The following is a 12,517-nucleotide window of genomic DNA, read 5'->3' on the forward strand; positions in this document are numbered from 1 at the left end:
GCTGCGATCTTAACGATTTATTTCCAGCTACAAACGATCAAGGTTTGCTTCTGTCAGACGATGTAAACGCTGACATGAGATCTGCCTGTTTTGTTTTGTTTTTATAACCCCTTGATCTTATTTCTGATGTTGAGGTGTAGAGGAGATTGGCATTATGGAGTTTCAAATCAAAATTATAGCAGTATAAATACTCAAGTCAACATAATTTGAATTAATTGGCTATTTTTGCAATCTAGAACTATTTTAAAGGCACCTTTTATAAGTATATTGAAGCATAAATACTAGAAGATGAGGGACTGACACCAGCCATCTATAATATTATATAATTATGAACCCACAAATCTTTATCCATTCATAAATATTTGGTAGATTTGAGCTGGTGTGACATGAGGATTTCTTCTTAGATCTGCCAAATCCTTTAACGATCACATAATGTACGATAACGCCTAAATGCTTGGTGCAAAAAACAGCTGCTACTTCAGAGAAATGATAAATCTAAATGACTGAGTATGGGGAAGTATAGCACTTTTGGATTCAACACAACAAAAAAAAGAGATCTCAAACAGCTTTTTATTACATTTTTCAATCAATAACAGTACAATTTAGTACAGTATCTATCTTGCATCCAGCTCACCGTGGAACACCAACAGACTGAAATGAAATACAAAAAGTGAAAAGGTACATAAGGGTGCAGAGCTCTATAATATTAATGGAAAGAGAAAAGGGAATCCATCTCAGTTGAATTGCATTTTCACTTGTGGCCACACACGAATACATCACATTTATTGTACATCATCGCAGAGAAGAAGAAAAAAAAAAGAAAAAAGAAAAAGAAAAGTGAAAATATGTCACAACTTTAACAAAAGTGCTTCTGTATACAGTGAAATGTTGTCATTCAGATGCTCTGATTTTCAATTTAAGACCAAGAAAAAAAAAATGTACAAAAGTTGGTTTTTTTTTTTTTAGTATGGACAGTATGTGAGGACATTTTTGTTCCATCGAGTGTGAAGATCTGAAGGAGAGAAAAAGGACTCGTCAAGGATAGAATTCTCACAATGATTGTTATAATTATTACAAAATTGGCATCAATAGAACTGGTAAGCATAATTTACACTAAGTATGCAGTCAATATTAAGTCTGTCTCCATTCTCGCTCACTCTGGTGCATAGCGTTACCAGTATTAGTACATGATAGAGTTGGAGCCAAAAAAAAATCGGCCTCTATTAAGTTCAATCGATAGGTTACTCTCCTTTTCGGAAACAAAAGAAAATCTAGGATTTTTTTTTGCACCATTGAAAGCAAGTCTACAGCATGCACATCTAAATTAACTCATGGCAGACAAAATTAAATGTCTTAACTTAAAACATCAGACCATTATTTTCAGACATTGATTTGTACATTTCATTCACAGAGTTGCAACTGCAGTCCCAAGCAAAGGAAGTGTCTATTTAAGTCAGGTGAGGTGTTTCACTCAAAAGTGGATACGAAACACAAACCCCCTTTTCCGTATAGTAAAATCGAGCCATGCCTCAGTTATCTCAGCACCTGCCTTGCTACCCCGACCCCTTCCCACCAAAAAGACGAAGGCATGTACAAGAATTAAGGGGGGTTAACTGGATAATTTACTCGTAATAACTCCTTTTGTACTGGAATGAGCATTCATAACTTATAGCATGTGCTTGGTTAGTTAACATAGTATTAGTTGAGAGGCAAAGCTTCATGTGCAAAAGGCTGTGATGAAACAAAAACAGCTAGTATATAAATACATCATGGACATTTCTGAAAGCTGCTCGTGTAATATGATCCAAGCTTTTACTTCTGCATGTTTTTCTCATCTGTCTTATATGATTTTTACCTGGATTAGAAAGACAAGCTGTAATTCAAACATATCTAAAACCACTAAAAGAAATATGACAAAAAAAAAAGAAAGCCATCAAGAATAACAAACCATCAGAATAGAAATCTTAAAAAAAAAAAAAAAAAAAAGTTAAATAATTTGTACAATTACACTCCAACATTTGCTTTCAAGACGCACACATTTGCATGGGATGATAGTGTTGTTTTCTCTTTCAAGGTAACATAAAATGGTCCAAGAAGGAATGCACAAGTTTCTGATTTGATACCACAGGAGATCCTTTCTTAACTAGGTGATAAACAATTGTGCTCTTCTTTGTGTAGGAAAGGCATTGGTTTCCCTTCGTTTTTTTTGTGGTGTCCAAGTCAGTTTAAACAGTGTTGAAGAAGATGCTGTGAACATTCTCAAGTTGTAATGGTCTTCCAGTCAACTTTGGAGTTAAAAGAACATCTGGGAAACAGAAACAGACGGAAATTTAGGACGTGATCATCGAATCCGATCTGCAATTTAGCTTTTTTCTTTTTTTTGTTTTGATCTCCTGTCATGTATAATCTCGAGCCCTGAGGGGGCAAAGACGTCTACAAGCAGCTACAGAGCAAGCTAAGAGTTATTGGGGAGCCTGCCAAACGTAATACACCACTAGTCTCTAAAGAATTCAGCACAATAATGATAGAACAAAACATACTTTCTACATTTCTGACAGCAGCAGCATCACAAGAGCTTCAGCTGTCTGAGATGACTACATATGTGGTGTAATACAGCAGGTATGCATCCATTAAGTGGGGTTTTTGTTGCTCTGTCTTGTATGGAAAGAAAATCAAGAGTTGTCTTGGCATTTACCTAGAAACTACTGAGAGTGTAGGGCCAACAATGTTTAGCCAATCACACAAGTCTAAAGAGAATGCCAGCGTCCATTAAAGCTAAGAGATGTCTCAAAAACACAGTCTGGCAAAAAGAAACGGAAAGACGTTTTATTCTTAAACCTGTATGAATCGCTCCAGCCAGGCGTGACAAGAGGCTCTAACAAGTGTACAGGTTTGGGACGAGGACTACATACAAGTGAATTAAAAATAAAACAATAAAAAAAAAAACAAAAGAGAGAGAGAGAGACCTTCAGGCTTCAATTCCAGATCTTCAGAAAACTGTCCCAGGATCCTGTTGCAACTGCCATGCCGTCATCAGTAACTCCCAGGCAGCTAACACGGTTGTCATGTCCGGCCAACACACCTACAGAAGAACCACAACCATGTCAGTGCACAAGAAACAAATAACACCAGGAAAACAAGTCAACTGTCTGACTTCAGATACTAACCGGCGCGGTCGGCCTTTAGTGTGTCCCACACGTTGCAGTTGAAGTCATCGTATCCTGCCAGGAGAAGGCGGCCACTCTTTGAGAATGCAACGGAGGTGATGCCACATATGATATTGTCATGAGAGTAGATCATTAATTCCTGATCGGCACGCAGATCAAACAGCCTGCAGGTGGCGTCATCGGAGCCCGTGGCAAAGGCGTTGCCGTTAGGGAAGAACTGAAAGTGGCGATAAAAAAAAGAAAGAAATCATTAGTCGAGGAAAATACATCAGCATCAAGTGTTGGTTAAAAAGAAATCCCCCCCAAAATGTTTTGAATTCATAGAGAACGTACACAGATGGCGTTGATGTCAGACTCGTGGCCGGTGAACGTCTGTCTGCACATGCCCTCTCGGACATCCCAGAGTTTAGCAGACGCATCACAAGCACCAGAGACAAATAACCGCGAGTCGGGGGCCAGCGACAGGCTCATGACATCCCCTGTGTGGCCGGCAAACGTGGTCGTCTGCTGGCCGGTCTCGATGTCCCAAAGTGCACTGTAGAGTAAAGCACACCAGTCAGAGAGCTCAGAGCCAGCTCGCAAACTTATAATAATAATACTAATACTCGTTGGATGATAGTTCAGTGACGAAATGTTTTACTCACCAAGTGGTATCTCCGGAGCTTGTAACAATCTGGTTGTCATCAAGGAAGCGACAACAGGACAGATATCCTGGTGGACAAACAACCAGAGGAGGTCATTAACATAAAACTGAGCTGCAGATCTAGAACTAGCAGTTTGTATTTAACTCATTCACACAATTAATCTGAGTTACTGACATCAAATAGAGGCAGATCAGATTAAAGGTTATGAAGTGTACATTTCAAATAATCCTTTAAGTTTCTCTACACAACGCGGACTCTTCTACACCTCAACATGCCAGCGTTTCAGTCCAATGCAACTGTAGTTTTCAGACAACACTTTGTATGGAGCTGATATATTGAAGGGACGACTTAAACCAATACTTTGTTAATTGACTTTTACTGTAATGTTTGAGAATTTTTTGGCAGATGGACAAATCAAAAACGCCATACCTGTATGTCCGGCGAGCTCGCGGCTCACGCGTACATTCCCCTCACGTGTTTTCAGGTTGTAAATGGAGCAGATGTTGTCTAAGCCGCCACAGGCCACGTAGTTTCCTGAAGGTGCGTATGCGCAAGTCATGACCCAGGAAGATCGAAGTGGAATGGCGTGAACCTGGAACACAAGGTGACACACACAAGGTCCGTTTGTCAAAGGAAATAAAAGCCAGAAGCTAAAACTTGAGCGGTGTTTTTGTAGATTTTATACCCCAACAAAATAACTCAAGCTTCAGAATGCCACGTCATTGGACAACCATCTCAGTACCGTGGAAGCTCTTTAAAGCTGAGGCGACGTGCTACTCTGATAATGTGCAAAAAGAAACGATTCCAGTCGCTTTACTATCCTCCAAACCAAAACCTCACGAGGACCGGAGTTGGAGACCCCTGATGTAGAGCAAACTTATTGGACTGGACACAGTTTAGAAGAAAGGAAGATGATCGTGTGTGTGTGTGTATAAGGTACCGCATGTCATAATGAGCTTCAGGACAAAAACCAAGTTAGGAAGTTCAACAAATGCTGTGTGGTGACACTGAGGCAAGACGTGCATCAGGGCAACAAGAATTCCTCTGTAGAGAAGGAGAACCATGCCTGATGTTCTCTCCATCAACTGGGCCTTTATGGTCGAGCAGCTGGACAGAAGTCACTCGAAGTAAAAGAACTGAACACCAGGCGCTGCTCACCACCTGCTAACACCACCCGGCAGTGAAGCGTGGTGGCAGCATCGTGTCATGGGGTTGCTCCTCAGCGGTGTGGACAGGAAGACCGGCCAGAACTCAGGGAAGGATGACAGCAGCCAAACACACAGAGGTCCAGAGTGCAGCCACCTGACACTGGAACGATGATTCACCTTTCAGCGCCGCAGTGAACCCGAGCACACAGTCAACATCATGCTGGAGTGGCTCCGGGACAAGTCTCTGACAGTGCTGGAGTCAGAGCTCAGACTTAAACCCACCAGATGGTAGCTCACAGATGTTTCTCATCCAGTCTGATGGAGGCTGAGAAGATCTGATGGGAAGAACGGGAAGAACTGCACAAGTCCAGATGTGCAAAGCTTGTAGAGACCCACCAAAGAAGACTTAAAAGGTCCTAAAACCAACTGAAGTCAGGCTCTCAATGTGTATGAGAATGAGAGGTTTCAGGTTTGTATTTTTAGCAGATGTGTTTGTGCATTAAGGTATCCCCCTTCTACAAATCTGACCTCAATCTAGCCTGCAATCTCCTCAGCGGGCCTCGAGATACACTGGAAGGATGACCCTTTAATCTTTTAATTCCCAGCTGGATTTATGCTTCGCTGCGAGTTAAACTTCTTTAAAAGCTTCTTCAATACGCTAGAAATTGATGCAGCGCAAACGTCTGTTTTAACATTTCTGTCTGCGGAGGCAGGTCCAGTTATTTATCAGGCACCAGAACAGTGCACTTCTTGGTGTCATGACACAGAACAGACACATCAGCCCCGAGGCAGAGGCCACAGATGCCTCTCTCAGCTGATCTGCAACCCTGTAGAGTATTTTCAAAATGAAGGCAGCACAGGAATTCGTTTCCCTCTCTTCAAACTTTCGTATAACTTCCACAAGCAGCGGTACATACCACTAAACACAGTGCAGCAGGTTTACAAAGACACAGAGATCATTCTTTAGTATTTACTTTGAAGTGGCTGAAGCTTTTAAACTGTACGAGTTGTTCACTTTACTAGCATGTAGACAGCAGCACTGACATGCCATCATCTGCTGCCGTTCATACTCTGCTTCCCAATTAGACGCCACTGATTGAACTCTCACTATAACACCCCATCGTCCAAACAGCACGGCTCACCTTATTTGTGGTGTAGCTATCCCAAATAATGAGCTTGCCATCTTGAGAGGCACTGACCAGGAGCCTACAAAAAGGAGAACAGTGATATAAACACCACAGCTTTTTGTTTTTTTTAAAGGAGTTGTCACACAACAGCTATTTTTATCCAGAGTCATAAATACAACTAAATAAAACTGACGAAAGAGAACTGCAGGAAAAACATCCCTGAAAAACAAGACAATACGAGCTGCATCAGTGTCAAGTCCTACATCCCAGCATTTCGTTTACCTGGAGTCTGTTCCCCAGTGCATGGCGTAGATTTTAGCCAAATGACCCCGCAGCGTTCGTCTTGTACGCATCTGGATTCGGCCAACGGGGTCAATATTAGCTGTGATCTGCAAAACATTAGGAGCTCTGGTTAAGTTCAGACCAAACGCTTGTTCAACCAAAGACGTGACTTCTTGTATTCAACGTTACCTGTGATAGTGTGGCATCTGCGCATGCTTTCCTGGCATCCTGCAAGACAGGAAACAACTTTTTAGAGCAGCATTTGACCATCTCATACCAATCTTATCGGTATAACCTGCACGTTTTCAGTGATATTTTAAGGTGCTGTTACTCACTCTGATCTGGTTCTTGAGCTGCTCTGCCTCTTGGCGTAACTGGTCCAGTTCACTCATTTTACTCTGCTGTTTTAATTACCTTACTCCAGCTACTGGGGCACTTGTTGATCTAAGAGAAAGAAAAAAGAAAAAAGAGCAGCAGCACTTTAGTCATTCATGTAAATCTTTGAGGTTAATTTCCAACAATAAGTACAGTGGGTAGGAGCTCAAACCGGACAAAACCAACAGATGGTTTGAATTGTTTTTATGCAACGTACAGTTTATGGTTCAACCTTACTTTCCCACCTCAATGTCACAAACATAATCCTGACACACAATTCAGATTGCCAGACAAATCCTGTTGAGGCATGACTTTCCAGTGATCCGAAAAGCAGTCATTATCCTGTTGACCTCAATCCCCGGGATACTCAGAATTTTAGCCAACTGATCAATAAGCCACTTACATTAATACAGAGCTACCCAAAGGCACACTCAAAGTTCACCTAATACAGTTTTCGTTAGCCGTGATACAAGCAGCGCGCCCTAAATGTAGTACAAGTACGTTTAACTGTCTTTAGTCTCAATTTCCAAAGCTAATTAATACATTATTAAGGAAAACTTTGAAGTTCTTTGTCTTTTCAGAAGCAAATTGTCCTCGTGTAACGGCCTGTTCTGGACAGGACACCAACTCCATGTACGTTGACTCCAATATCAGAAAAAACACATTAAAACTCTGTAATAATAATTCAGTATTATGGCTAACTTTCACAGCAGTCGACTTCAGCAGCATGTTGTGACAAATGCACAGTTCAGGTTTTTAAGATGAAAAAAGTAGATTTTGCAAAGGTGACACCAAAAAAGCAGCACAAACACAAGCGACAGTTGTGACTGCCTTAAGAAATATAGTGATATTTCCAACGAGGTGGGACTGTTAGCTCGACAAACACTCACTAATCTCTTGCCAGCTTCCCGTAAAATGGACACCCTTGTACACGGATCCATCTAATTAATTATTCAAGCATATCGAACTGAATTACATCCGGAGACAATTATGCAATTACACTCGAGCCTGTAAGTTTAAAACTGCAAACAGTTTTTGCGACACCGAATCGTGCACGATGTAAAAACTAAAATCGAGTATGCACGCACGCACAAAACGCGACATCGGTTCATTTTTCTTTCTTACAGGTTAACAGGAACAACTGAATGTTGAGCAGTTGCATCATCTTAAAATAATTTTTTTTTTAAACTTCCAAAAGGCTGAAAATGACCTTCAAGATTAAAATCCAACTTCTTTGCATTTAACAGCTCAAAGTGCAACATCACTAAACAAAAAAAGGGCTTAAAATAGAATACCGAATAAAACCAGCAATTTAAGACTAGTGCAGATTTAAATAAGGCTGAATAGCACCGTTCAGTCTGACCAGCCTCCCTCCCAGTTACCTTACCTGGTGTCAGTACACCTGTCAGTGGAGGCTGCAGGACCAGACTGAAACTCTTCTCTACCTGACTACCTTTTAGGTCCTCTGATTGGCTGACCTCTCTTACACAGGTTATCCTCTTATACGCATTAATCTTATCATAAACGTGTCATGGAATGTAATTATTATTCAGTATCGTCCAGTGACAGCAGATCGCCATCATAACTTTTCTCAAACAGATTATTTTTTTAGAAGATAATTACTAATGCTGATGGTTGTAAATGACGAATATCATTCCGTCTTAACATGCATTCAGCCGCAACAACTAAACAAATCTTTTATTGCCGTCTAAACCGTTGCATACAGCCTCATATATAATGATTTGTTAGCAAAATAACACCACCTAAATCGAACTTTGTAGTAATTATTTAGCTTTACGGTTCACCTACACCTTTCTATCGCTACTAAATAGTGAAAGTGTTTTCCAATGATATCAACATTTTGTTTTCAATCAGATAAAACAAAATGGAAAAGTGTTTTTTTAAGAGCAAATACCAAAAACTGCAATGCTGAATGCAAATGTAGGCTGGCCTGAAGTCGGGCTATAAATGTGAGTTTGAAGTAGTTCACATTCAGGGAAATAGAATAAAATAAATTCCTGTTGACCTCTGTGGATGCTTACAGTTAAGGAGTTCCTCTCCCTCATCACTTCTCTTTTCCAAGCGCCTGATCAGGGTCAGCTGACTGCATGATAAACAATGAGCAGTGGCAAACAGCCTGGAGTCGCAGCTCTCTCGCTGCTCACAGGTCCCTTAAGGGCAGTCTGCGTCTGCTCCTTCTCAAGGTGTCTCCTACATTTCTGGTTAAATGAAAAAATATCCGTCTGGCAGCAGGTAAACATCTGTTCTCAGAGGACGGGCCGGCTTATCTGCACTGTTAAACGATGATAATGCAACGTTTCACAGGTCTAAAGCTGGATCATAGAAAGAGCCATAACCAGCAATATCACTGAGCAACTCCATAATCCTAAAAGCTAAAATCCTCATTCAATGAGTCTCTAATCCTATCCATGTCCACTAACATACACAGCTGGCAAAAGCCTGTCAAGGCATTAGAAATATGTTATCCCAATCATAAAAGGATGAGTTTAATCTTAATTCTTTTACACATAACAAATCCAGCCACTTGCTTTGATAAAGTGCCTGGATTTCTAGCTGCCAGCGGTTGCAGCTCTAACACGGATCCTTCCTGCCGGTTGTCAGTGAAACCACTTACTGTACAATTAGCCCCACTTACTTCCACAAATGCACATTCTCAGGAAACCTATTGATGAATCAAAATGAATTTGAAACATGCACATTGAACTGTTAAAAAAAAAGAGAGAGAGAGAAAGAAAAAGTCAGACATGGAGTCTCTGCGTGACACAATATAAGCTAAGGAAGTACAAACCAGTAGCATGAACATGAATATTGACTAAAGGGATTTCTGTGCACAAGTTTACCCAACACTGTATGCACTGTACTGATAGTTGAACCGCTCATTGTGTGCAGGACTGTGATTTGCCTACAACACTGTCACAATCAAATCACATATTTTGCATTGTATTTGAATGGCTGCTGAATAGCTGTTTCACTCTGTTCCTATTTGTTTAGACGGCTGGTCTGCCGAGGCTATTTCAGGGGGAAATTACGGCACTTCTGCACAATAAGGTGGCAAAATACCGAGGAACAGACTATTAGCATCTGACTAAGTCTGATCGAGTTTCCACATTTACTGAGCGCTGCACAGGGTAACGATAATATGACTTGCACTGATGGAAATCTGAGAAGATGCAGCTAAACGCCATCTTGCATACGGCTGTCCGCTAGCTAGCTTGCTAGCAGCCTTGACAGGGTAGGCCTGCAGGCAGGGCAGAGCTAGTGTTCAATAAAACACTGTCATTTTTATTAAATCACACTTTCACTCGTTAATTATCAATGTCTAGCAGACAGGCAAAGTCGATGAAACGTGAAGTCTCGGTGTATTTTACGGCACATAAACCAAACAGCCTTCTAATGTAAAATAAGCAGCCACTTTGGGGAAGACTCCGCTGCTCTTCCGCAATTATACGGAGTGCTATGGAGTTAGCTTAGAAACCTTGAAGCAGGCTTGTTGACTGGCTTTGCAGAAATCCACTTACTTACACACTAACAATCTCGTTAAAGCCAACGGGCCCCGGTTGATTTGATTACACCGTATATTTATTCGGTTCTCTAATCTCGTAGGAGCCCGTAAAGACTGCAAGGTCGGGCGGCGGTGGCCTGTTTCACTTCAGTAAGCAACAAATGCAATAGCTGGCTGTGGTGGTTTCACATGAAGGAAATGCCCATCTAGGATCCATCGCGGTATAAATGCCAAATTAGCCGGTTGTTGATCAATAACTAGCGAACTAAAGTTAAGGCGTTGCACCGGCGCGGCCGCCTGGTTGCAGGGAGGCAGCGATAAGCTAACTTATTTGTTCGGCTTGTAAAAACAGGGTGTTAACGCGGCTGCTGAGAGTCTGCTTATTAAAGCCCAGCTAGTCCACATATACATGGATCCTATGTGAACTAGTGGGGCTCTCCTATTTATAACCACCAATATTCGCTGTTAATTTGTTTACGGGACGGTTTTTGTTCCAGCCCAACCCAGTGTGTCATCATCAACTGACATCTTTAAATCTAACATTTCGAGTGCAATGCAAACTGCGAAGCCCAAAGTGGTCACTGGTATCACCACACTGGTCTTGAATACATTTTTGGGCTTTTATCCACCCAGCACTTTTAAGTATTTTAGGCCGAGAAGCCCCCTCCGCTGGGCCACCGCTGACAGCCAACATTAGCGCTGCTTCAACGCCAGCCACAAGCCGACATTAACAGCAGTCCGCCTGGCTAAATTCACTGGAGTGACACGGAGATGAGTTGTGGAGAAATTTGCTTATCCGCCGTTAATACCGAGCACCGGGATTCCACCGCTGCACACACTCCGGTGGCTTAGCCGCCCGCATCTGCTTGAGATAAAACAGCCAACTTAAGGTTAGCTAGCCGCCGCTAACTGAACGGCTAAGATGCTAGCTGCTGCTACCCCACCCCCGGGCACTCCGATTCCGCCACAAATTTTACCAGCTAACGGCCTCAAAGGGCGCCGCGAAAGACGTGAAAGCAGCGTGATTATCAGCTCCGGTTCACCTTACCTGATTCAATTTGCGCCTGTTTTTGCGTTTGGGCATTGACTGGAAAGCGAGACGGCGAGTACCTCCGATCCACGCATCAACGAGCACCACAGCGCTAGCTCACTAACTAGCTTCAGCCGAGCTAGCGTAGTTTTCCGAGGAGCAGCCCTTCCCGAACGCAGGCTACGGCTGGGGAGCTTTGACAACCTCAGTCAGCCAACCGGAGATGGGAGGGGGGAATCACACCCACTGGCCCCGCACCGAAGACACTGCCCAGGCTGACAAAAGAGCTAATCTCTCAAAGTCACTATACCTCATCCAACAAGACAGCTTACTGTCTCCCTTTTGCCAAGCTTAACATCTGCCCTTTCCGTAGCAAGACTCTTGTCCGGCCATCGAACGACGAGATGGGCGCGGTAACCCTGCAGTCGGCGCTGGGAAACCCCACGCTGCAGCAGCGCTGGGAAGAGCCGCGGACGGGAGTTTTACACAACTGGAGATGCTTCACTTATCGCTCCCTCACAGTCGTGTTTTGCATGTCTCATTTGACACATGTGCTTCTCATTAGGGACATTTTTTTTATTCTTTATTTTCTACAGTGTTCGTTTAGATCAGCCTGAACCAAAGGGCTGAGTCAGTCAACTTGGCTTCTGAAGTAGGAAGTGGTGTTCCTGGTTTCAGCAGGGCCCTCTCACAGCAGAGTCAACAACATTATCTGAGCCCCAGCTAATTAGGAAATACTGTGGTCCGATGTTAATATCTTCCTGTGTGTGCCGAGCAGGGGTTTCACTCATAAATAAGCTATTAAGTGTGTTCCACTCATATATCTAATGACCTCCATGCATGAATAAAGTACTTTTTGTTATTGATCTTTTTGTGGTGCAGTTCTAGGGAGGTGCCACTTACATATATATATTTATATATATTTCCCTGAAATGTTATAAAATGATCGTAAATCATTTAGGTGGCAGTGTTTCGCAGCTCTTCTACAACAGAGGCTGGAGCAACAAACAGTCATCTAACACACAAACACATTGATTAAAATAAATAGAAGACAAAACTATAAACCCAGCCTGCTAATGTTCTTTTCTGACTTAGAGAATTAGTCTCGTTTCTATCGTTGTAGTTGGGAAAAAGTTCAAATTAGCCACTAAAAGTTGAGCTGTGGAACTGGTGACGTGTTCTTGACCACTGAGTTAATCCTCGCCTCCATCAGGTGTTGTA

General features: G+C 42.3%; 1 protein-coding gene across 1 annotated transcript; it reads right to left on the minus strand.

Moving 5' to 3' along the window:
* Window positions 1–552: 552 nt before the first annotated feature.
* On the minus strand, window positions 553–11,691 carry gnb1b (guanine nucleotide binding protein (G protein), beta polypeptide 1b). The gene is made up of 11 exons (XM_008289165.1): window positions 11,315–11,691; window positions 6,704–6,812; window positions 6,558–6,596; window positions 6,369–6,475; window positions 6,102–6,165; window positions 4,241–4,403; window positions 3,812–3,878; window positions 3,501–3,702; window positions 3,168–3,384; window positions 2,967–3,082; window positions 553–2,305 (listed from the first exon to the last, which is right to left on the minus strand). The coding sequence occupies exons 2-10, from the start codon at window positions 6,758–6,760 to the stop codon at window positions 2,976–2,978; spliced, it is 1,023 nt and encodes a 340-aa protein (XP_008287387.1). The 5' UTR covers window positions 6,761–6,812; window positions 11,315–11,691; the 3' UTR covers window positions 553–2,305; window positions 2,967–2,975.
* Window positions 11,692–12,517: the final 826 nt, after the last annotated feature.

This window comes from Stegastes partitus, unplaced genomic scaffold (assembly GCF_000690725.1).
Source record: "Stegastes partitus isolate 25-593 unplaced genomic scaffold, Stegastes_partitus-1.0.2 Scaffold14, whole genome shotgun sequence".
Classification (NCBI taxonomy): Eukaryota; Metazoa; Chordata; class Actinopteri; family Pomacentridae; genus Stegastes; species Stegastes partitus.